The 24,874-nt window shown below is 36.3% G+C and overlaps 1 protein-coding gene and 1 long non-coding RNA gene across 5 annotated transcripts in view; one reads left to right on the forward strand and one right to left on the reverse strand.

The window, feature by feature from the left end:
• The first annotated feature begins 741 nt into the window (after window positions 1-741).
• On the forward strand, window positions 742-6,477 carry LOC108136244. 4 transcript variants are annotated; one of them, XR_001773951.2, is made up of 4 exons: window positions 742-1,378; window positions 2,252-2,376; window positions 2,424-2,595; window positions 6,393-6,477. It is a non-coding gene; the product is annotated as an uncharacterized LOC108136244 (long non-coding RNA). The 4 variants fall into 4 exon arrangements; XR_001773953.2 differs by having other exon boundaries at window positions 742-1,099; window positions 1,162-1,378; window positions 2,252-2,595; XR_001773950.2 differs by having other exon boundaries at window positions 2,252-2,595.
• Window positions 4,132-24,874, reverse strand: part of LOC108136243 (irregular chiasm C-roughest protein) — a 43,466-nt gene continuing 22,723 nt past the window's right edge. The window contains exons 2-6 of the mRNA XM_017257283.2: window positions 8,280-9,321; window positions 8,114-8,216; window positions 7,914-8,041; window positions 6,389-7,514; window positions 4,132-5,522 (exon numbers count right to left, since the gene is read on the reverse strand). Of these exons, the coding sequence (XP_017112772.1) occupies window positions 5,044-5,522; window positions 6,389-7,514; window positions 7,914-8,041; window positions 8,114-8,216; window positions 8,280-9,296 (2,853 nt within the window). The 5' untranslated portion in view covers window positions 9,297-9,321 and the 3' untranslated portion in view covers window positions 4,132-5,043. The remainder of the gene's footprint in view (window positions 5,523-6,388; window positions 7,515-7,913; window positions 8,042-8,113; window positions 8,217-8,279; window positions 9,322-24,874) is intronic.

Raw genomic sequence — 24,874 nt, forward strand, 5'->3', positions numbered from 1 at the left:
TGCTGACATTGATGTAACGATGCTTGAAACTGGTTGGGAACTTGGATGATGCAACCGATTTCCCAACCGAAGTTTTTCAAACTCTAACGAGTATTCCATCTTTCAAAAATTCAAACCACTCACAAAGGGCGTAGGAAACACTTTGTTGCTTTTAAGTTAATTCAAATAAATAAATATAATTTTAAACATTGTTTAAACCTTAATGTTTACCGCCAAAAGCATCGATACCCGCAAATAGCGAATCGATCGCGGTTGAAGTAACAGATAAGTGAAGCCGAGCTTCCAACCTTTGTCGGCCAATAACATGGCTCTCTAACAGAAATGTTGTAAAAATGTTAGTCAAAGTTAATAAAATGGACTAGTAATTATAAATTGACCATTTAAATAACTAAATTATAATTATTTTTACTTTTATAATCGAAATAAATATCCCTTGGAAACCAATAAATTAAATGGCAAAAGGGATGTGATAATGACAAGGATTGGACTAGATTTGAAACAATTAATAATAATAAAGGTTTATTTACTAACTTTATTTATTTTAAGATATACATAAAAATATTGCAAATATTTTAATAATTGTGCAATTTTTTAAATTGAATATCTACTATTAACTATTTAACGATGTATGATATGCTAACTTTTGAATATTATTTTGCAGGGTTTTAATATAAGTAACATAAGAAGTTTATGTCGCAATTTAAAAAAAATATATACAATTATTTTAAAACGAACTACAATGTACTTCAAATTTCTTGATTTTTTTTTTTTAATTTAAATTTTGAATGTTAGAGCTGAATTTCCCAGTTTCCCATCGCAAAGCCAAAGAATTCGGCTTAAAAACTTTTGAGTTCCGAGGAAAGTTGACATTTTACTGGGGCAATCGACCCTAAGTACACCTACATAAAACTACAACCGATTCGATGCAGTATTTACTCAGTGATTAGACAACGGCCGTTCCATATGCAAATATTTCCCCTCGCTGTGCCAGTTGTCAAATAAACCACATAAATGTGGTATAGTTCATTAAGAGGAGTACTGGAAAGGAAGTTGTCCACTCGAAAAAACAAATAGCGAAGCGAAAAACTCAAAGGAAAAAGTGCTGGCACAGAAATCTTGCCTTTTGCCGACGGTAAAACCAATCTTTTTTTTTTTGTGAAGGCGGCTTTATAAATCTGAAAGAGCATGCGCAGTCAGCAAAGAGAGACAATTAAGAGAAAAACAAGAAACGTAGAAAAAAAAACGACCACCTGTCTGAAAAATGACAACACAACAAAGCGAAGCAAAGGAAGGGGGCGAAAAGGAGGAACGGAGAGCGCAGCCGCAAACGGAAAACGAAGGAAGGGAAGACAACGACAAAGAGTGAGCGAAAAGAAGGGTGAGAAATTAAGAGGGCGTATTTTTAATAAGTCTCTTAACGAGCTGCATTTATAGAGATTTAAAGTCACTTGGTTATTATATTTGTAAAGTTAATATCGTTAATAATCTAGATTTGTGTTTGTAAAGCTCATTTAATTAACCGGTAATTGTGGGAGTCTAAAGTATTTACAAATAAGATCGTATGTTAAGATCATAGGAAACTACATACAGTGGGCAAAATAAGTTTAAGTACACTTTGCCTACTGTATGTACATATCAATATGTATATCAAACTGTGAGTTGGAGTTATTATGAATTGGATTAGTGATCTATAATTTTCTTTGTATATCAAATCTATGGGCGTTTTTTCAACCATCTTTTTCGAAAGAATTTAATTTTATAGTTCAACATTTTCAGCGTGAGCAACATTTTATGTTGGAATTAGAAATGTTGTACCATTTCTCAACTACCGTTAATGCCTATAAGTCGAACTGGTTTTATTGGAACTAGCAAGTGTATTTATAAACGAATGTTCATATATTGCCTATATATGGCTTAAAGTTTTGTTAAACCCGAAACCAGAGTGTGTTGTTCAATAAAATAACATGATAAGCTGTTTATGTCAATTAAAATGCACTCTTAAAACCTGTTTAAAAAAAATTAAATATCCCATAAGATTGTGAAAACTTGGCATAATCAGGTGGTTTGATGTAATTATATTATTTAATTTGTGATATAGTTTTAGAGAACTAAAATGTCTAAGCCAAATACCATTGGCATGTTGTGTTAGCCCTATTTTTCTCCGTGCACAACTCTCTTTATGACAATTAATTGTGGAGTTTTTTCAACTCATTTTTACTTACTACCACTTCCTTTGGCTAATATCTTGCAGCTGAATAATGCAAATGTGTTGTCGTTCGCCTTTGCGTTCGCAAAGATCACACCACCTCCCATGGCTAATAAACCTAAAGAAAAAAGAGTTTAGGAGGCGGAAACCCGAGCTCAGGAAATGCCCAGGTAAAAGTTATAAAACTAATAGTTCAATGATCTTCATTCAGTCGCAGCTGTAAAAAACTGTGAGTGTTCAAACGGAGTATGGAAGAATGAAACTGCCCGATGTTCACGAATCTGAGTTCTGGTATCGAATATTTAATTGCTGGAAAATGATCTGCAATGATTAATGGATCGTAGGACCTACAAAATATGAACCGACACGAACTGGAGAACGAAATTTAGGTAATAATAAACTTAATCAATTTAATGTGAAGGGTTGGGTGATTAGTTTTTGTTCCAATTTAGAAAAAATATTTTTTAAAATATTACATTTTTTTCATTGTAAATCAAAGTTGTTTTTGGTTGATAATACTTTAATTTCTCAATAACTTATTAGTGAGCTATTTTAAAATTGCGACCTATGACAAAGTTGATAAGTTTTATGTTATTTTACTAAAACTTTTCATACAAATTGAAGACATTTTTTTTGAAGTCTTAATTTAAAAGAAAAAAATAATAATCCCATTTCACGTTTTTTTTTTCTTTCATCTTCTTTTTATAATCAACCACCAGAATAAAAAATCAGATATCTAGCATTTTGAAATATTTTTTATTTCCTCTTTTTCTTGTATTTTTATTTGCAACTAATTTGAGTTGTTCTCGACTTAAAGATACATTTTCATTTTCTTTTCATGTTGCACGCAGTACGTTCTTAGTTCTCGACGCCGTTTTCATTTTCTGAATCTTTTACTCTGCATTCTGCACTTCACATACTCGTTTCTTGTAATTATCATAATTTACTTGGCTTAATAGGATTTGCATTTGAATTTATTTTTGTTTTGTTTTGTATCGTTTCGTTTTTGTAACGTCTATGTAATTGAACTCTTAATTGAATCGTTTGACAATTATCCAAAAAATGTAACACCATCTTTTATATCCGATATTCGGAACGTTATCCCATTTAAAAAGCTCATACTAGCCCAAGGAAAGAATAGAAATAGAAATAGATTCGAGTAATTAAATCAGGTTAAATGAAGAACATTTAAAGCATTTTGTGTATTACTCTATATAAATATGTATATTTCGTGTATATGTTTGACAAAAAAAAATTAATTACAGTATTGGCTTAATGATTTAAGAACCCAACAAGGAATCATAAGGCAGCATTTCGTGTTAAAAATTTTACGCTTTACACTTACTTTGGTTTTTTGGTAGATCGCTCAAATGTTTTACAAATTGTTGCTAAGCTTTTTTAATTTTTGTTTTACCTTTAAAATTGTTTACATGCACTTTTTTTTTTTACTTTTATAAATAGGCTTATATTTCTAGGCAGAAAAAAAAAAAACAATCATTCTCTCTAATCTTAGCTAGTCATTTATTTTAAGCGTTGACATACACATTTATGCTCTATATTTATACGATACACAATATTCAATTTGTTTCTTTACATAATTGATTTAAAGTTAAATTTCATTTACTCGCTTAAGGGCTAGACAAAAAATTTTTTAGTTTTCACATGGATGCTGGATGCTGAGGCCCTTGAAACCCGATCAAGTTTGGATTTGGGAACTATGAAGGCGGCTTTTCTTGTATTAACTTTGAACACCAATACATGGATTTATTAATCTATTATTTTCTAAGAGTTTGTGGTTTTTGGGGATTTTTTTTTGTAATTGTTTTAATACTGAAACATCCAAAAAAAAAAAAAAAATAAATAAATACAACTTTAAAAACAAATCGGTGTTTTTGAAGAATTCAAAAAAGAAAATTAATCAAATATTACGTTATAGAAAAGTTTAAGTTTATTTTTTCATTTTCATTTACTTTTGGCTTTTCTTGACCGGGTCACAAATAAAATACAGCACTTACGCTAAAAGTTTCTCTCACTGCATTCATTTCGTATTTTTCCATAAATATATTTTTATATATTTATTAAAGTCTAAAAATTTGATAAATTTTGGCTTAGAAAATTGTTTTTGCTTGCTGCTTTTGCATTTTCTTTTTTTTTTTTAGATTTTTTCGTTTACTTGGAACTAACTACAGGCATTTTATAATTACGTTTTTACATATATAATTGAATTGATTTTCGATTTTCGTTTAAAAATGTATGCAACTCGCTGTTTAAAATTAACTTTTGAAGTTTTGTAATTGGTTTATTTTTGCATTTTTTTTCGATACGTTCCGTGTTAAATTGATATACGATTTTTTTACTCGATAAGTAGCTTAAGATTTGCACTAGTTGATATAATTTGCCGTTCCAAAACTCATCGAGCCTTCTCATAAAATAATTAACGCTATAAATCACAATACGGTTTTTGTTTTCTTTTTTTTCTATGCTTTTGTTTTTCTTGTTTTACATATGGTTAATTTTTACTCAAGGGTGTTTAAACTATTTTCTTAGGGTCCTTTTTTTTATATGCCGAGCAATACGAATAAAAAACTCAATGGTGTATCAATTTCACACTTGATGCAGAAAATAGTGATTGCCTTTTCGAAAATAGTTAACACCACTTGAATCAGAATTACACTATTATTTACTGACAAAAAAAATATTACCACTAGAAGTTCTGCGTTTTCTTTTTTCAATACATTTACGGGTTATGCTAATGGCTCTTCCAATGATATTTTTTGTATATATCTATATATATATATATATGTATAGGGTGATCTTTCGGGCATTTGTATGCGTATTTAAACGTGTGTGGCCAGAGGTCCTTTTTGTGTGTGTCCTTTGCCATTATTGGACAGTATAAATTGCCCGGACGGACTCTGGGCACACTGGCCGCTGGTTCCGCCTACGCCCGCTAGGGGCGTGGCCGCCAGGGTATTACTACTGGCGGTTAAATTCGAACTGCTACCGCTCACACTGCCGCCCGCAGCCACGATCCCGCCCATGCCACTGGGCGTCGAGGCGCCGCCGCCCCCACTCCCGTTCAAATTCCCAACTGGACTCGTCGTGATCACCGCCCCGCCCACAAAATGCTTGAGGCCCCCATTGTGGGCATGGCCATGGCGAGCGGCATGATAGGGAGGCGGGGCGGGCGTGGCCGCCGGATTGGCGGTACTGGGCGGCGGGAGGGGGGGCAGCAGCGAGGAGTTCGTCCTTAGGTAGGGATTACCGTAGATGGCGCTAAAGCGACTATCGATGCCGTTCTGGAGCAGCGGTTGTCCTGAAAAAGCAACAAAATTCGATAAGTTATATTGGGCAAAGGGAAAATTATTTAATAGAATATTTTAATTTTTAAAAAGATTCAGTTACCAGTTTGTGCTAAGTGTTTTGTGTAAATCAAAAAATAACTTATAAAATAATGATGCGAATTTTTATATAACAAAAATTTTCCTTTACCACTAAAACACAACAGAGTGGCTTAACTGAATATAACTAACTTTACATTGACACGCCACCTGTTAGTGTGTATATAAACTAACATTTTACAAGTGTAGCGATTTCTGGCCTTTAGGGATTTTTACAATTTATATACATGCAAAAAAAGTTAACGAACATTTTGTATGGAGGCACTTAAACTTTTTTTGCGCACTGTATATGTATGTACAACAATCTTAAATCTCTAGATGTTTGTTTCACAGCATGCTTGTGAAAAATTGTTGTATTTTTTGTTTCAACCTAAAAACTTGTTGTTTTTTTTTACTTTTCGAAATACATTTAAAAGAGACTCGAAATCTCGAATACTTAACCAAAACATAGAAATCTCAAAACCACTTAAAAGGTGTCAAATAGTATAGTGTAAAAAATTATATTATATTTAAAATAGTTCCTATTTCATTTAAATTCATTTATTTAATTATAATATAGTTTAAATTTGAATTAAATTTTTAAGTATTAAAATCAATTTAAAAAAAAGATAAAATTACAATTTTAAAAAATGTAATATTTTCATGATTAAAATAACCAAAAATGGATGAAAATCAAAGCGAAAAATATTCAAATTGAGTAGTCTTTTACCAGTGCACTTTTCGAGACTTTTATATTTAACTATTTCTTTAATTTCACTTAAATAAACACAACTTAACTCACCTAGAAATCCGTTGGCCTGCTGTTGTGACTGTTGAAGTTCGTGTCTCTGGTTGCGTGGCAAACTGGCCCCGCCCCCATTGCCAGCGCCGCCCCCGTTTACAGAGGCGGCAGAATGGGGCAGTGTGGCCGAGTTCATGCCACCGTTCTTGACCTTGCCAGCAGCACCACCTCCAGCACCGGCACCGGCCCCGCCCACAATCACTGCCGCCCCCTCACCAGGCGGACTGTAGTCGAGGGCATACTCGAAGTAATGCGCATATCCATTGGCCTGTGGACTGCCCTTGTAGGCGGTCTCCTGCTGGTTCTTCAGATTCTTGATGTGACACTGGCGATTGTATCGATCCGCACCACCGAAATCGCCCGAAAATCGTTCATCGAATTTCACGGGTCCGGCGAGCGGTACCCCCAAAGTGGCGCCCTTCATCTGCACATCGGGCATGGGCGATTGCGTCAGATTGATGGCCAGTCCATCGCCGCCCGCCTCCGAGTACTCCACATCGTAGGCCTTCGATCGCAGCTCGCTCTTCAGCTCGTTCAACTTGTCGCCGCCACGCGACGCCTCTGGAATCACGTCCGCCGGCATGGGCTTCTTGCGGCTGCGCCGCTTGCGGTACACAATGATGATCATCACGATCATCAGGATGATGGCCACGCAGAACATGGAGCCCATGACGACCAGCAGTACGGGTATGTTGCCCGGTTCGCGCAGCAGTGTGATCACCAGTGAATCACCGCCGTACGAATTCATCACCGTGCAATTGTACTTCCCGAAGTGCGTGGCCTTGCTGTCGCGAATTATGAGCGCTGCCCTCACGCCCTCCGGCAAATGATGCTCCTCGAATATGTAGATATCCGGATCGGCACTGCTCATATTGATGATCTTGCCCTCGAACGACCAGAGTATGTGCTCCGCTTTGGGTATGCTAAAGGCCAGGCAATCGATCTTCACGCGGCCACCAACGCCGCCAAATTGCACCTTATGCGATGTAATTTTCGGGGCCCTCTTCACATAGACCGTGGCCTCCGCTCCGATCTCGGGGAAGCCATTGACCACCGCCTTGCAGAAGTATCGGCCAGCCCTGTCGCTGGTCACCTTCATCTTCAGTTCCGGTGAATTGCCAACAACCTGCGAAACAAAGGGTAATTATGTTAATAAACACATTTCGTATTATAGAGCAAACTGAGATAAAAATGTACAAAATGTAAAAATCAACGCGAATTCTTTAGCCTCATCTTAGCATCAAAGGTTTTTAAAAATTATTAAACAAATTTATAGCCAGTAAACTTAAGGCTTACACACATAATCATTGCTGATTTTACTTTAACATTGCGCGAATTCTTTAGATCAATACTGTTTAAGCATTTTATTTAACATTACGCGAATTCTTTAGATCAATCATGTTCAAGCAGTGAAGCAATGCTGAGAAAATCATCAAGAAAATTCAGTTTTAATTCAAATGAGTGTAGCATTTTCTTTTAGATAACCGCGAGTTATTTACATATGTATGACACCAGCTTTAATTACCTTATCGGAGTTTTCGCTGATCCATTCGATTTCGGGCGTGGGATTGCCAGCCACCTCACAACGCATGGTCACAGTGGCGCCCAAATCGGCCTCCACACTAACGGGGCGTTGTCGGAAAACTGGACCAACTTATGGTGGGAAAAATTGATATATATTTTAAATATTTAAAATACCAAACATTATAAATATGTAGTACTTACAGCTTATGTCCAGTTTCTGGCTTTCCTCGCTTTTGCCCACTGCATTGACCACTTCGCACCTGACACTGGCATTGTGATATTGCCGTGTGACATTGTGAATGATCTGGAAAAAAAAAGGATTGTATATAATAATCATATATAATAAATATTTTAATAATATACTCACCATTTTAGTGGTAAAATCACCGGGCATTAGCTCATCGTTGATGAACCATCGATAGCTGAGTTCATGCGGATTGGCGTCGGCCTGGCAACTGAGGATGACCTCGGCGCCTTCGGGAATTTTACCGCCCGCCAGGGCACCACCCACCACCGAAATGGTGACCTTGGGCGCATACTTGACCTCGAGCAGCAGTTTGGCCGATCTCTCCGTTCGATCGGCCGTGTTTTGTGCCTGACACGTGAACGTCGTATTGTGATGCTCCTTTTTGGGCGCCAATTTCAATATGGATCTGGCTGTGATTCTGCGCGAATCGGCCAAGGGTTCCTTCACATACTCAATGCCCTTGGTGAGGACATTGCCCAGACCATCGATCCAATGGATTTCCGCCGCCGGCTTTCCACCCGTCGAAACGCATTCCAGTTCGATTTCGCGATCCTCGGTGGTCACCAGATAATCGCCTTGGGTGATTTTCGGTGCCTCCGGTGGAACGAGAACGGTGAGTTTGGCGAATCGCGATCGTATGCCCTGTTCACCCTGCGGACCGGGACCCACTTGGCACTGGTACTTGGCATCGTCGTCCAGCATCAGGGGATAAATGTCTAGGGAGAAATCGCCCTCCTCATCGCTGCCCACCATGGAGTAGCGTTCGAAACCGCTGAGATTCCTGTGCTGGCCCAGTCCGAAGTCGTCTTTGGTCCACTGGAGGGCACCGACCTTCTCCATCACCCTGCAGGGCAACGTCACCCGGGATCCGACCACTGCTGTCTGATCCTGTGGCTCCATGGCAAAGTGCTGGCCCCCATTATCGCCGCTCTTCGGTTTGTTTTCCTCATTCCCCGCGGACGAGGAGGATCCCGACGACGACGACGACGAGGAGGAGGAATCACCGTGGTGCGAATTCGAGTTGGACTTGTTCTTCTTCGACTTGGCTTGGACGGCAGTCGGTTGGAGGAGCATCGTCAGGATCAGCAGAAGGACCAGTGGCAGCTCCAGGAGGCGACTGCTGCGCATTCTCTTCATTTTCACCGGGCAATTGTTAACTCAGCTGCAAAAAGTAAGTCAAAATGCAATTAGGTGATTAAGAAGGATTGTGGCAATTATTAAGAAAGTGTATAAAAGTATACATATATTAAAATTTTCATTTCAAAAGATATTAGGAAAGATTATAAATACCTACGCAAACCTATACTTAAATAAATGTGAAATTATTTAGGGATTACTTTTCCTTAATTATTAAATTAAAATCATAAAAGCTAAAGCAATTTAATTAATATTTAAAATTTTTTTTGTCATTTGAATACCTAAATGTTATTTGGATTTCCAAGGTGATAAAGGTACTGAAATTTTAATTTAATAATTTTCTAATACATTGCTTTCAGTTGGTTTATTTGACAAGAAATTAAAAATACAATTTTGTATACGATTTATATTTAAATTTGGCTGAATAATTAAAATAAAAATAAAGTTAGCTAAACAAATTCTGTTAAGCCTCTGTAGCTTTACATATGTTAGGCGATAGCATATGTCCGCCAATACACTACTATCAACCGCTAGATGTCGCCAAAGAAATTGTTTAAAAGTAAAATGTAAGATTCATGTAAATTGATTTTTCCAAAAATATATATTGGTTTAGAAGTTTTAAAGGAAATATTTTTTAAAAGCAAATTCCGCCACTAAACTTATTAAGTAATAATTGAAAGTTTCTCTTTAATATAAGTTTTTGGTACTGTTTAAGATTCTTTAAAATATTGCAACATTCAACATTTATTCCATACTTTTTTATTCAAGTTTTTTCGTTGTTTAAATTTTTCCCTTAATTGAATTACATCTTTCGGTTTCGCAATGAATGAAATCGGGATGAAAACAGATGCCATAAAAAATAATTACAAGCCAGGCCAAAGGAGATTCGACTTTTTAAAATCCCCACTCCCACTCGCATTTCCAATCCCCTTTCCAATCCCCTTTCCACCTTTCACCTTTTTTTTACTTCTCGCATGGCAAGCGAATGCAATAAAATTCGTTTTTGTGGGTCAAGTTTAAACCAAATGAAAGGGCTGAATGTGTATGAAAACTCTGGTATTATGAGTCGGAATGTGTGGGGTTGTCAGATGTCTGGATTTGTGCCATCAACTGCAGCAGACTGCGACTGCCAACTGCTGCTAAGCTGCATATGTAAGTGCATCTCTGCACCGAAAAACATAAGAAATATATTTTAATATTACCAACACTAAATTAAAATTTAAACATAGACTATAAAACACCGAAAATACATATGTTTTCAATATTTTGGTAGACAACTTTATAAAAATCACTAGACCAAATCAAATATTTTTAAACATACTTCAAAATGTGGCTTTCAAAATAGGAAACAGTTAGATTTATTGTATACAAACTTTCAAAAAACTTTAACACTTTTAAGGTTTACAATACTTTATTTAAAGTGTTATTGTAGTTTTGTGCTTTTCGAAAAGAAGATGTCTCTTTTTCCATTCGAATTTTTTCTTCATGTAGCCAAAATTGAAATATACTCGATGCGGACTTTGCACGCATTTCTGCCTTCTGCTGAGTTTTCTTTTTTTCCGGCGATTTTTAACGCGTTTTTTTCACACTTTTTGTCGCTTACTTTTTTGTATTTTCCGTTGGGCTTATGTACATTTCCTCGCTTCCATTTTTCCTCGACTGAATGCGGCTCCCATAAACAAACGGGCCGCCAAACATATGTATGACATATGGGATAGGACCTCCCCCTATTTTTCCTTTTCATCCCCTTGTCAGTCGGTGTTTGGCCTTGGCATTTGCGGCTTTTGTTTGTTATTCGCATTTTTCTTTTTCTTTTTTTATGAGGAAAAATCGCTACTGACCCAAGAGCATTTAAAGCAGAAGAACAAGCCAGTTGTTTGTGAAGTAAATTTAAGTAAATTAGTTTCATTTAATTTGTATATACATATTTAAAACTCAAAATAATCATTTACTTTAATCCCAATATTTCTTATCTAATATAAGCTATAGGTACCTTATTATTATAATAGGAACACAAACATTTTGGAGGAATGCATCAAAGCTAAATTATTTGCCAAGCAGACTAAATAAATGTCTATAAAATCATAGTTTTGTACTTTTGGGTTTTTTGTTTTTAAAATTTCTTAATATGTTAAGTTTCTTAAATTTGATACTCAATTTAAAATATAAAAAAAATGTTAATTTTTTGTTAATCATTGCTTTTGATTGTTTTTGTTTCTGCACTTAAAAGTGCCACAAATATTCCAGAAGTTAACAACGCGAAATTCTTTTTAATTCCTTATCGGGTGTACACGTGAGAAATTTCCGTGCTTCTTTTGCTTTCGCCTTATCCTTGACACTCGCACACACTTGAAACTATGGAAAATCTGCTCGTTTTTCCAGCAATTTTTCCTTTTTCCCTCTTTTCAACATCTAGCCAAAAGGTAATGCTAACGATTTCATCAAATTGGCGGCACCTTTGTAGGGCAAAAACAAGAAAACAAGAAAAAAAAAAAAAGGAAACGTCTGAATGAAATAGCAAAAAAGCGCGGAAAACACGGAAAAACGGAGCTCAAAAATGCGCTTAAAACTCTAACGAAACGCGCCGAAAGACATCGTATATATCCCCCCAATCCGTATCGCTATCGCTTTAGCTCCTGCTATAGCTATACGACTATCCCATTCGCTATTTTCAGAGTTTTTCTTCCTCTTTTGATACCCTTTTTTAAAACGGAGAATATCGGTTTAATGATTTGTTCATTAAGAATTTAATTTATGAGTTAAAATAACTCTTTGTGTTTTAATAAATGCAAATCAAATCAAATCAAAATTTTAAAAGAAGTTTTTTATAACTTGTTTTTAAGATTATACCAAAACGTAATAAACAATTTAATCTTTTTTTGCTCTTGCAGACTGATAAATAATAGTGTAAAAGTAATGGCATAACCAAATGGAATATAAGTGTTAAAATATTTCTATAATTGAATAATTTATTTCCAGGGTATTTACGGGTGCTTTTCCGCAAGTCTTCCATTATTTTCGCGTAGTTCTCTGTGCGGTTCTCACTGTTGCTTGTTTACCAGCGCCATGATTTACGGCATTTGCACTTTGACTGCGACTACTGTGCTCCACTGTCCGTATCGGTGTCCGTGTCCGTCCGTATTTTGTCCGTCCAGAGAAAAGTCCGGGCATATATAGAGCCGGAAATGCCCGGCGTGCGTATATGCCAGGTGATAAAGGGGGTGGATGGAGGTGAGTTGAGTTGAGGAGAGTTGGGGGGTTAAACAAAAGGCAAAGGAAAACTGTGGAAAAACTTCGGATAGCTCCGGGTTCGCTTCGCTGGCAGCAATATGCTTGCCTAAATTATTAAAAATTATAATAAAATTTTTATGACCATAAAAGGCCACCGAACGAAAGCCGCTTGGCTTGAGGGGAGGGAAGTGGAGGGAATGATGTGTTGTAGACCCCCGAAACCCCCCTCCTTTTTTGTGGCAGGACCCCATGGGTCCTTCGACCGAAAGTTGTACAGGAAATGACTGGACATGATTTTTCGTGCACACATAACTTTTGTTTTTAGTTGCGGTAGATTCTCGTTGGATAGTAAAAACCACTTCCCCGATAATACCCATCCCCAACCTATCCCCTCTCCACACACACACACACATACACACACACATACACACACACACACTAACACACATACCATTTTCCCCATTTTCTTTTGCGTGCTTGGGACCTAGAGGATTTGCGTTTTGTTCTTCATTTTTACCCACGACTTCGGCTTTTATGTACTTCCAGGCGAGACATTAAAATTACTTTTGGTCTGCCCTCGGTGTGTCACTTGCTTTTTATTGTCCCTAAGATCATGAATTACTGTAATCACTACGATTGTCCAGAATTATGTGAAGTGGAACAGGAAAAAATATGAAGGTTTACTAACCTTTAGATGGTATAAAAACATCTTTGATTGCGTTTAACGTAAATTAAGAACTACGCAGTAGAAATATGAGTTCTTTAGATATTGGGAAATGTAAAAACAATCTTAAAAATAATGTAAAATATACACACTCCTATAGGATACATTTTAATAAATCGCGATTATATTTGATTCAGGTTTCGATAAGTAAAGAAATGTTCATTCCAATTGCTTTTTAATAAATGAACAAATGTGTAGTGTACGATAATTGCTCAATATATTAAGTGTTGGGTAATCGTTTATCATGCATTATCTATGTGCTAATCGGCTGCTGACTGTACTTTTTCGAAGTATTACCATAATCAGGGCATTGTACACTTTTCGAGACCCCACCTTTTCGTTTCCTTTGTACGAGTAACCCATTTCCTTTCTGTTGTTGTGTCTTTTTCTCACACCTTTTTTTTCTCTCAATTTTCCCCATTTGCCAGAATTTGCTGCGTTTTGTTTTGTTTATTGTAATTGCGGACTGTCAGCATTGTTGTTGCCTTTGTAGTTACTTTAGTTGGGTTTAGTTTAGCTGCTATTGTTGTTGTTATTGTTGGAAACGCACGTGCTGAAAATGCCACCGCAAAAGGAAAAGCGAAAGAGACGTGTAGAGTGCGAAGCGAAAGGGAAAGATTAAGGAACATGCATAGAAAAATAAATTTTATTCAGAATTTTTTAAACTTTAAATATTTATATAGGGAAAACAATAAAACAAAAATGTTTAAGTATTACTATGTTTTTTAATCTGTATGTATAACTAAATAAAACATACAGTTTTAAAAAAATATAAATATATGTTATTGTCTTGAAAATTTAGTTTGTGCTTTAAATTAAATTAAATATTTAAATCTTGTTAAATATTATATCTAGATATTTAGGTTTGTAAATCCTTGTTTAACCTCATTTCTAAATGTTTATAAAAGTTTTTCTTTGTGTGCAATGGCAACATAAACCGGAGTTGGTAAAAGTGGAAAAACACATGCCACGAAAACGCTAATGACACATACCAGCAAACACACACACACACACAAAACACACACCTACACCCACACAAATGCAGTGTCATAGAGATTGTGGAAAAAATAGGGGAACGAGGGGGTGTTCCCAACATTATGTTAATTAGATCCCTCACGAAGGAATTTTCGCTGGAAATATCTTTCATTCCCCAGCATTGGGTAAACAAAAGTTTTTCCTCCTCTTTGGAAAACTACGCCACACACTCGCACACACTCAAGCAAATTAACACACACACGCACACTTTTTGGATTGTCATGTGTTTATTATCCTTTTTTTTTTGTTTTTTCCTTAGCGGAAGTTTACTTTTCACAAAGCGAATAACTTCAAGATAAAGTGTAAAAAAGGAGGAAAAATGAAAACAGTAACTAAAGACAACTTAGGAAATTAACGGAATAAACAAAGATAATTAAAAAAGGATTCCACAAAACAAATAGCTAATTCGAAGTTTTAAGTAAACTATTAAGTCTAAGTAACATAAAGAGTTTTACTTAAACTAATTCAATAAGTTTAAACATCAAAAGGTTAGGCTTTAATAATTTATCAATTAAAAAAGTCAGGCATAAATTGTACAATTTCCCTAATTTAACAAAAAGTTGACAACAAAAACAAATGAAAATCAAAGTCCAGATTAAAACATTTAGAATGCATATATATGAATATGAATGAATATAAAAATGTGTTCAATACATAATTGCACTCCATTTTACATTCCGTTAAGCAACAACTGAGGACAGTAAAGGATACTCAACTGTTCCCACTCTACGAAAACAATGTTGAAAAAAACAAAATTGGAAAAATCGTAATCAAATTTATGTTGCTCAGCTGCTGTTACGTTTTCCTCTTCTTTCCGCTCATCAGTAGCAGCCATAAATTAGTCAGGGGGCGTTGAGGAGTGGGGCGTGGCCAGGCCAATAAATTCATCAATTTTTGTTTTCGGGCCAAAAAGAAAAATAAAGCGTTAGGGGAAAAAGGCATTGAGCAGAGCTAAGCAAAACTTTTCGCGCCGCCTTCGCACTTGCCAACTGGCCACGCCCCCATGGCATCCTGCGAAAAGCCGCCCCCCCTTTTAGACCACTCCAGCTGAAGCCTTTTAATTGAATATTAATAACAAAATCCTGCATATTAAACGGAGGCCGGCAACAAAGCAACTTTAGCATCAGGAACACAGGCAGCCGCAGAAAGGACGAAAACCTTCTGTTAATGTATGCACACATCTGTGTAGACTCACTGAGAGGAAAAATTTAATCTTAAAGTACATTTTTTGAAGAATTAAATTTAAACCATAAACATTATGTATTTTAATGTATTATGGATTTGTGCTATTTTTAAATAGCCTTTAGACAGCCCAAATAATCTTAAAAATGCTTAAATCACTTTAACTAATGAAATATATTTGTTATTACAGCATAAAAAAACACAAACATCTTTAAAAGATGTTTTTAATTGCTAAAAATAATGAGAATTGAGAAATTCATCTTCAAAACTTTTCCTTTTAATTTTGGGTTTTTTTTTTGGTTTTTTACTTATTAGTCTTTTGAGCTGAAAATGTTGTAGATTTCGATTCAGCCAACCAACTAAAACTTATTTCCCCCAGTGTAAGCGTGTGTGTTGTGCCCTTTGTATACTGGCACGTCTCCTCCATCCTGACCAAAAGTCCTGCGCTCCTGACGATGTCAAATGTTAATGCAATCAAATTGGAACCTCATTCAGTTCGACGTGGAGTGAGAATTAGAGCAAGCGGAGTGGTACACTAAATTCAATTATGCATATAGTGCGGGGGATTCGAGGATCTAGAGCAGATTAAGACCAAGCCGAAAACGTGTCCTTCTTTTTTGCGCCTTTGCAGCTTAATTTTGAGGATAATGGGAACAGTGAATCCCTTAAAGTGGCCCTGAGTCCAAATTAAAGTCATAAAAACATGAGCTAATATCAAACTTACCCAAATAAATCTAGTTTAATTATATCAAATTTAACTTCTTTTGGAACATGGCTTACCTGCAAAAATAGGAAATAGAAAAAATATGGTTAATGCAGAGCTCTTCACTTGAAATTTATTTTCACATCAACTAGTATCAATATTTATGACATGCTTTTGTCGTTATTATTTAAAATTTAGAAATTTATGTAAAATATATACAAATACAGGTGTTTCAAATTAAGTACCTTGCTTTTTTGTAAAGTGTTTTTGTTTTAACTGGGTCAAAGGACTGACTATTTTATGCAGCTACGCCATTCATCCTCATTTCATTTTTATAAATTATTTTTTCTGAATTTTTTATAAGGGGTAATAACATGTTTTTTTGCGAAGATTGGCCAAAAATATAATTTTTCAGCTGCAAATGTTATTTGATTGAAAATTTTATGACGATTTTAGGTTGGTATGACACTCGCAGTTTTGACCAATATTTATCCCGATTTAAATAAAAATAAATATTTTTTTTTACGTTTTTATAGGAATACCTTTTTTTTATTTAAAAAAATATATTTATTTATTTTTCTCTCACTTGTTAATTCGATGACTGGTATTCAAATTAGGCGAGTCATTCATTTACGTCTTTTGAATCTTTGCGTGCCGCATTCGTTTTTCTTTCAATTCACCGTGGCTACTTTGTCCACTTTGCTGTTGTTATAGTGTTGGATACCTCATGCATATATGCTGGGTGCCATCAGACCCCCTTTAACCCTCTCGTGACCAGTCCTAGCCCCCGTTTTCCCCCTTTTGTCGAGCGGGACGCAATTAAATCGATATTACGCGAGCCTGAGCCTGAAGTCTGCCTAATTGCGGATGACACGAAATTGTTTGCGCTATAACAATAAAGCAAAGCGCACGCCCCCCAACGCCCCCTCAACACCCCTCCCCTTCCACGCCCGTTTGGCACCTCTAATATACAATAGATCAGGGGCGTAGGCAGGATTTTATCGGGGGGCTAACGAATTTCAGTTTTTTATAAGCTAAAGAAGAACTAGTAAAGACTTTAGAACACAATTTATGGGCATCTTAACCCAAAAAACCCCCATCACAGTCTACACCCTTGAAAAATGTGTCTGTCTCTTTCTTTCCCGCGAGTTAAAGGCAAATGTTGGCCTTTCTTGACCCGCGAACCGAGTGCTGCTCAATATTTGCACTAGATGGCGCTGCAAAGTGATTGAGCGTTGTGAAATTCTAATTGGAAATTGATTCAATTGGAATCCAGCGAATTCCCGCGAATGAAGGGGTTAACTGTGTAATTAACTCCAGGGGAAATATTTCATTAGTGGCCCGCCAATTAGCTGCTTGTTGGCTTAAATAGTTACGCGAATTGAGTTAATTTGATAAGGAATTTTTAATGTCGTTTACTGGTGTCTTTTCGTAAATTAATTAAATATAATGATTAATGATAAAAAATTTTATTTTATTTTTCTGTTCTTATGTTATTTTATCAGAGTAAAATATTTTATAATTATATGTAGGCATAATTTATTATTTAAATTGTATAATATTAGTGTTAATTGCTAAAATTTAAATTAATTTGAAAATTTTGTATTTAAATAATATTCTTATCAAATATAATGTGTGTATAAAGGCTATAACATATTCAATTAAATCCGGGCAAGTGTTTGTTGTAAGTAAACAAACTCTTTACCCAGTGTATTCCCCCATAAGGGAATTTGGAAAAAAAGGGACCAGGTCCTGAGCGATTTACCGAAAGGCTCGCAAAATGAGTTTAAATTCCCTAAATGCGCTTAGGTACAAATTTTCTTGCCCCAACATCAAAAAAAAACAGGAAAGGAAACTAAATACAGTAAGTCGAAGCTGAAACACCCTTGCAGCTGTAAGAAAAATGTTGTTTCCATTGTATTATGTATAATAATCTAATAAATTTCTTTAAAAACCAAATCAGTTAAGATCAGTAAGAATGTCGTTAATTATTCTTTTGACAAAAAAGAAACGTATTTAATTTTTGAGCTTTTATTTTCTGATAAGCCAATCAAAACTACGAGTCGCTTCTGACTATATACATATATATATTTGTATAATAAGAAAAAGTTTTTAAAATCGATTAAGACTAATCCGTGTCTATATCGAATCGCCTGATGATCCTGGTTAAGTATATACATATATAATTTATATTTTCGAAAAAGTATTAAAGGCTTTGCAAACTTCTGACAAAAATTAAACTACCCCTTGCAAGAGTATAAAAAGGAAAATGGAAAACAATTTAAAGCGTTTAAGCAAAGTACTGAAAATAAAGAAAAAATAAAGGACAAATGAGGAGCGGAATGGGGGGAGTAATTGCATGTGTGTGCGTGTCTATTCATGTGCAACAAGGCGCCTGCTGTCGGGGGAATTCGGGCTGGGCGCATGGTGGGTCGAGGGGGCGGTAAGACAAGGCGCCCAAGCGGACATGTGTTTCTCATTTTTCTAGTATTTTCCTTTTTTTTGTTGAATTTTTTTTGTGTTATTGTTGCAAGGAGGCGAATGCAGCGCAGCCTTCCGCCTGCTGCTGTATAATAAACAATTTCTTTAAACACACACGCGGCACACACACACAAACACACACACACACATGAACCCAAGACACATACATGGGCAAAAGTGGCGCAACTTTTACATGGGAATGGCAGCAACTGCAGCGACTATCGAATGAATCATTCACGCAGTAATGAATATAGGCACACTGTCAAAACTCAGTTTCTTAAATTACATTTTTAAAATATTCAAACACGCAATTTACATAAGTCAATGAAATCAACGGCTGGTTAAAAGTAAAGTGTGACCATGCCATGGGCATATAATAGGATTATTTTGTTTTAAATATAATTAGACATATTTCTCAGTAAGTCACGTAACATGAAGTAATAGAAATAAATGATTTCAAAATGGATTCAATTTTATCTTACAGAATTTTATTATTTTTCACAGTGTTAAGATGTGAGAATGGAAGAGCCAAAGGTGCAAGAGCCAAGAATAATACAAACATTTTAAAGAAATTGCAATGGTTATGCTGAGTGCAAATTTAAAATCACATAAAGTCGCTGAGTTTTCGGGGCATCAAAGAGATTTTAAATAAATGAAAATGAATGCTACATAGAGCCAATTAAATTCAACAATTTGAGTGAAGAGTTGAAATGTAAATGCATTGAATATACATTTGAAGCGGCTTAGTGCCAAGTAAAAGGTTTTTTTATTAATATATATTTTCCAAAGACTTTGGCTAAATTAAATGGCTATAACAACTCTTTCAATTAGTTTTTAGACCACTTATATATTTTTGGAAATTTTATTAGGTATGTCTTAAATCAATATTATACTTTTCCATTTTCACAGCAGCCAATTAAACAGAAAAGGCAACATTCTACTTTCCCTTCATGGCATTTGATGTTTTTGCTATCTCTCCTTCAGTCTATTTGCCCGTATTATCATTATGAATATTAAGTTGTTCTTTGCTCCTGCGGTTGTTGTTCCTTCGGCTTCATCCCTTTTCAGTGTGGTGGCAGCACAAAATGGCATTAAATTAAATAAAGACCCGTATTAGGCATGCCCATGAGAGGGGGCTTAAAGGGCGGGGGGTCGAGAGTTGAGCGAGGTTACGCCCCTCGGTTAAGGTGGAATAGTCTCTCCTATATGCCACGGATCAATAATGGGCACAAAGTTCCCCAACCAGTAGCAACAAATAAAAAAAAGGGTTAGACCAAGGAGGGATTTTCTAATGCTTTTATGCACTGATAAAAATTAAGTGATTTTTGTATACCAAAAGAAAGATAATTATATTATATATTTTTGTCTGGCTTCCTAAAACATGTATTCATTTCTCTCATTAAGCTGGCAGTGTGATCTCTTATTTTGACCTTGCAGTGTGCGTAAGTTAATAAATATAAAATGCAACAAATCAAATAAATTTTATTTAATTTAACCTTTTTTTTTAATTAGGGGTCCCAGAATATGGTTCTAATTTTTTGCCATGTAGTTAGGGGTGACTAAGGGGTCGGGGGTTGCTATTATTGCTGTTGCAGTACAGTTAAGTCAATTTTACAGCAGCAATAACAACAATAAATGGCAACAATGTGCACTAAATTGTGCAAAACTTCGTTTTCGTTGCGTTTTCTGTTTCTGTTTCTGATTCGGTTTCGGTTTTAGCTTTTGTTTTGCTTAGTTTCGATTTCCCCCCACCACCATTGTTCTTGTTATTGGCTCCACTTCTGCTTCCTCTTAGCTTTTTCCCATGTTCGCCCTGTCATCAATTAGGACATGCATTTGGTTTTACTATTTTCTCTCCTTTTGTTTTTTGTTGGTCGATTTTTGTATTCTGGTTGCTTTTCGATATGATTTGGTGCAGTCGAATATCAGAGAATGTTGCATATATTTCAGCGCAATGAGGTTTGAGAGCAAATATAACGAACAGAAAAGGGGATGGGTACAATTAAAAAAAAAAAGAAATTAATTAGAAATAAATTTAAAAGTAAGCTAGCAACATTTGCAGAATATTTAATTTTTTTTTGAGATAAAAATATATTCAATCTTTTATTTAGTATATCAAGTAAAACTAATATATACATTTTTGACAAATCAAAAATTTAATGCAATTTCAAGAGCTATTAATTCCATTTATATTTAAACTTTAAGCTGACTTGGCCTGTCTGCATTTTTAAACGAATACATTTGTTATGCCCTGGCTTTTACATTTTTTTCATTTATTTTTACTGCATTGATAAATTCAGCTTGGCATAATATTTCAATAATTTATTGATTAGTTATCTAGCTGAAGCGCGCCTTCAATCAATTTGGAAATGCATTTTGTCCTTGCGCATGAGTGGACGATGAGCTGCGGGGCAAGGACGTTTCGAGGAGGCGGCAGTGGGTGGTTCAGGGGGTGGTGCAGCTGCACGACGACGATATTGGAAATGCAGTAAATAATCAAGTGCAATGGGTGCCGGGCGGGTTATATATACCATATAAATACATATATGCACGGTGAATAAATGCAAGCATAAGCAATAAAATAAAAAAAAAAAATGCAAATAAATAACTGAAGTCACATCGACTTCGTATTCAGTGATGTTTTCGATTTAGAAACTGAAAAATCATAAGAAAAATTATAGGAAAAACATTCTGAGATGTAATTTGAAAAACTTTTTTAATCATTTAAATTAAAAAAAAAGAACTCCTACGTTGTATAATAAATATTAAATACTTTCCAGCAGAGTTTCCTGATGAACTTCATTCATTTAATGTTTCATTTTTCAGTGCATACTCAATATGTACGAGTAGGGCGGGGTGGGGGCGTGGCTCTATGCGGGCTTATGCAAATGTCGCGCAACGATATCCACCAACAAAAATCGCGAAGAAAACAAAAGGAACCGAGAACAGAGAGGAGACGTGTGGAAAAAGAAATGAAAGAGAATTGTGCACTTGAAAAGCGGCCAAATCGATGTCAGCAGCAGAAACGCAAATCAAAAAAAAAAGGAAAATCTGCGGGATAAAGGCGAAAATAAAAAAAGGAAAATCTCGCTCCTTGGCAGTTTTTGAATGGCTCGCGGGAACTAAAATGGGAGCAGCTCAGAAATGGATATGGTAAACAGCGGGGTATGAAGAAGTGCCGGACGCACAAGGATCTTTGTCCTTTCAGGGAAGCGAGCGGGAAATCCAGCGGGAAAATCCGCTAAACGAAAGTTATACGAGGTCAGCGAAAGGGAATTGTGTGCGATTTTCCCAAGATCTCTGCTAAGCTGTGAAGAAAGTGGATATTCAAACGGAAAATGGAAAATCAGCAGTACTAGCTGTCATATTTTCATTTTTAAAAGTTATTTGCCAAGCCGATAAAACCTACTAATTTAAATACTTATGTAACACTATTTTTGCACAATTTCTTAATTTAAACTGCTTAAAAGTTAAGCTTAAATTTGTATTTATTAAAGCTGTTGAAGATGTGATTTAAGGAAAAGTCTATGTAGTTTTTCCTTTATTGTTCTTGGAGGAAAAAATAAATTCAGTGAGTGGGTGGTATTTGGTGGGTGGGTGCCTTCTTGCCAACGTTAATTGCGGCAATTAAGGACTCGCTCCCCGTTGGATGTCCTTGCCCAAGTATTGTTCTCCTGCAAGACCCTACCCCCTCCCCTGGCCGCTCCATTCCATTCCGTTTGTTCTATAAATGTTTTAAACATTTTAATTAGTTTTAATAAACGGCCTCGGGAGGTCGTTGAAGTGGGTGGGGAAAAACTGTTTGAAGTGGCCCGGCTTCGTCAACAGTTTCGTGTCAGGTGCAGGTTCACTCTTTCTCCCCTCTCTTTCGCTCTCAAGTTTGGTTTGACCCCGCATTTACCCTCTCTTTCGCCGGCACACACGGCTTGACAATGAATTTACGTGAAAAGGTCGTCGCCCACTTTTTTCTTTATTTCCTTCCGCTTTGTTTGCTTCTTTTGTGAGAGCTTTTCCAGCTGCCGCTGGTCCGCCAAATGGTCAGAAACCCATACACTCGCGGTTAAACTATCAACAACGCTGTTGAAGGCTTACCTTTAGTTAAAGTTGTCATGGCCAATTTTAATAATTTAATTTGGAGAGTACGAATTTATATGTGATTTCAAGTCCTATCTATCATTTGATCTATATTTAAAAAAAAAGGCTACCTTTAATTTATTTCTACTCATAAACAAGTTCACTAGGATCCTAGTAATCCAATACTTTGAAAAAATGTAAAAAAATACATGTAAAAATAAAAAAATGGCATTCAATTTATTTAAATATATAAATATATCTAAAAAATATAAAATACATATATTTTCATAGATTTTTAGTTGCATTAGTGCTATCATCCCAGCCACATCTGTGGGTCAAGTGGGATGAATAGTGTGTGTGTTTGTGCGCGGACAACGAGGTGTATGCGTAATGTTTAGTTGGCGGTCGCCCTTAACCCCCCAATGCCCCCGTTAACCCCACAACGCCTTCTCGGTTTTGGTTTTCGGTTTTGTTTTCTGGTCGCTGCGGTCGCTGCGAAATTTCCGCCTCTGAACTTTAGTTCACTTTTGGGTTGCGTGTTGCCAGTGCATTGTTTTTCTGTACTACTACCGCTACTACTCTTGCTCTTTCCAACTCTCATTTGCCCTCTCTTTCTGGCTAATATGTCCCGTCTCTGTCGTGTGTTTGTGATTGGGTCTTGCGGCCGAGCACTAAATAAGTTGACAAGACTGCGGTTCCCGGACATTTCGGGAACTGCGTCGCGTCACTGGGTAAGAGGTGGGTGTGGCACATGGGGGTTAAGGGGTTACATGGGGTTGAAAGGTCGCAAAACCTCAAAACGCTTGAATTTCGCAAATTTACCAATTTGGAAAAGGTTGGCCCGGGTTAATTTTTGGGTTCAATCGAGGGACGCCAGTGGGCGGTGCGGTTTAAATCAAAGTCAAGTGTTTTGAGGGACATTTCGAGGGTCCCACATATTTCGCATTACTCTCAAGGTAAATGGCTTTATTTAAATCAGCCTTATCTTAACATGAACTTCAGCTGCGGCATCACAGTAGTCAATTTCATCGAGGTTTTTATGGGGAAAATATTTTATGTACAGAGAAATACAATAAGAAGCTATTTACAACTATTCTAAAATATATATTTACTTATTTTTAATATTTATGTCTATTTTATTTTACTTTTAAGGCAGGTAGTTTTAACTTTAATGTTTTGATCTCCTTTAATTATAGTTTTAAGGGTTGACTTTAATGCCGAATTATTACATAAATAAATAAAAATACAAAATATTTTATGTTAACCTGATCTATTTCCATTCATTTTTAACCTTAAGTTTTTGAGCTACTTTAAGTGCTGACCCAGCTTTATGGGTCGACTTTAATGCCGTGCTATTTTTTTATTGTTCTGCCCCTATTTTTATGTCATTTAGTTTGCCAGCTACCCACAAACAAGAAAAAAAAAATTTCCGCGCTGGAGACCCGGAAAACTTGCAGATAAGAGAACGGTTCGTGTTGCCTATGAGGCAACGAAAATAAGTACGGGAAAAGTCTCGCCTTGCCAGTGAAATAAATATAACGAAAATATACAAGAAATGCTAAATAAATAATGAAAAATAGCGATAAAAAATCTACCAAACTCCATGCTATATTTTTCCAGGCCCCCGAAAAAAAAAAAACAGAAACGAAAAGAAAAACCATTTGCTGTCAACGCGGCGGTCGCGACAGGAAGACGATTTGCAGCCATTTGTCATGTTGAGGGCCATCGAGAGGAGGTGGTTGGGTGGTTGGGTGGTTGGGTTGCTTGGATGCAAGACTCAGGATGCAGAGGCGTGGGGGGGTGGCTGGAAGGTCGTGGGGGGAGGGTTGAAGGGGGAAGGGTCGGCTGGCACGGAAGTGCTGCCGAAAAATAAAATATATTGGAGGGGGTCGCCGACAAGGCCGAGGGAAATCGTTTGTTGTTGTTTGGTTTCATTTCTGGCTGCTGTCGAATGGCAAGGGGGGTTTGGCGGGGAGGGGTTTCGAGTGGCCAGGGGTATCGCGAGCGATATCCAAGAGAGGCTGTGTCAGTTTTTTAGGGGGGTGTTAAAATATATAAGCAGTAAATAAGCTTAAAAGCCGCGTGGGCGGCTACAGCTTCTGCTCTTCTGGGCTACAGTGATCACTGGATAAATCAAATCTGTACATT

Source organism: Drosophila elegans, unplaced genomic scaffold, assembly GCF_018152505.1.
Source record: "Drosophila elegans isolate 14027-0461.03 unplaced genomic scaffold, ASM1815250v1 contig_149, whole genome shotgun sequence".
Taxonomy (NCBI): Eukaryota; Metazoa; Arthropoda; class Insecta; order Diptera; family Drosophilidae; genus Drosophila; species Drosophila elegans.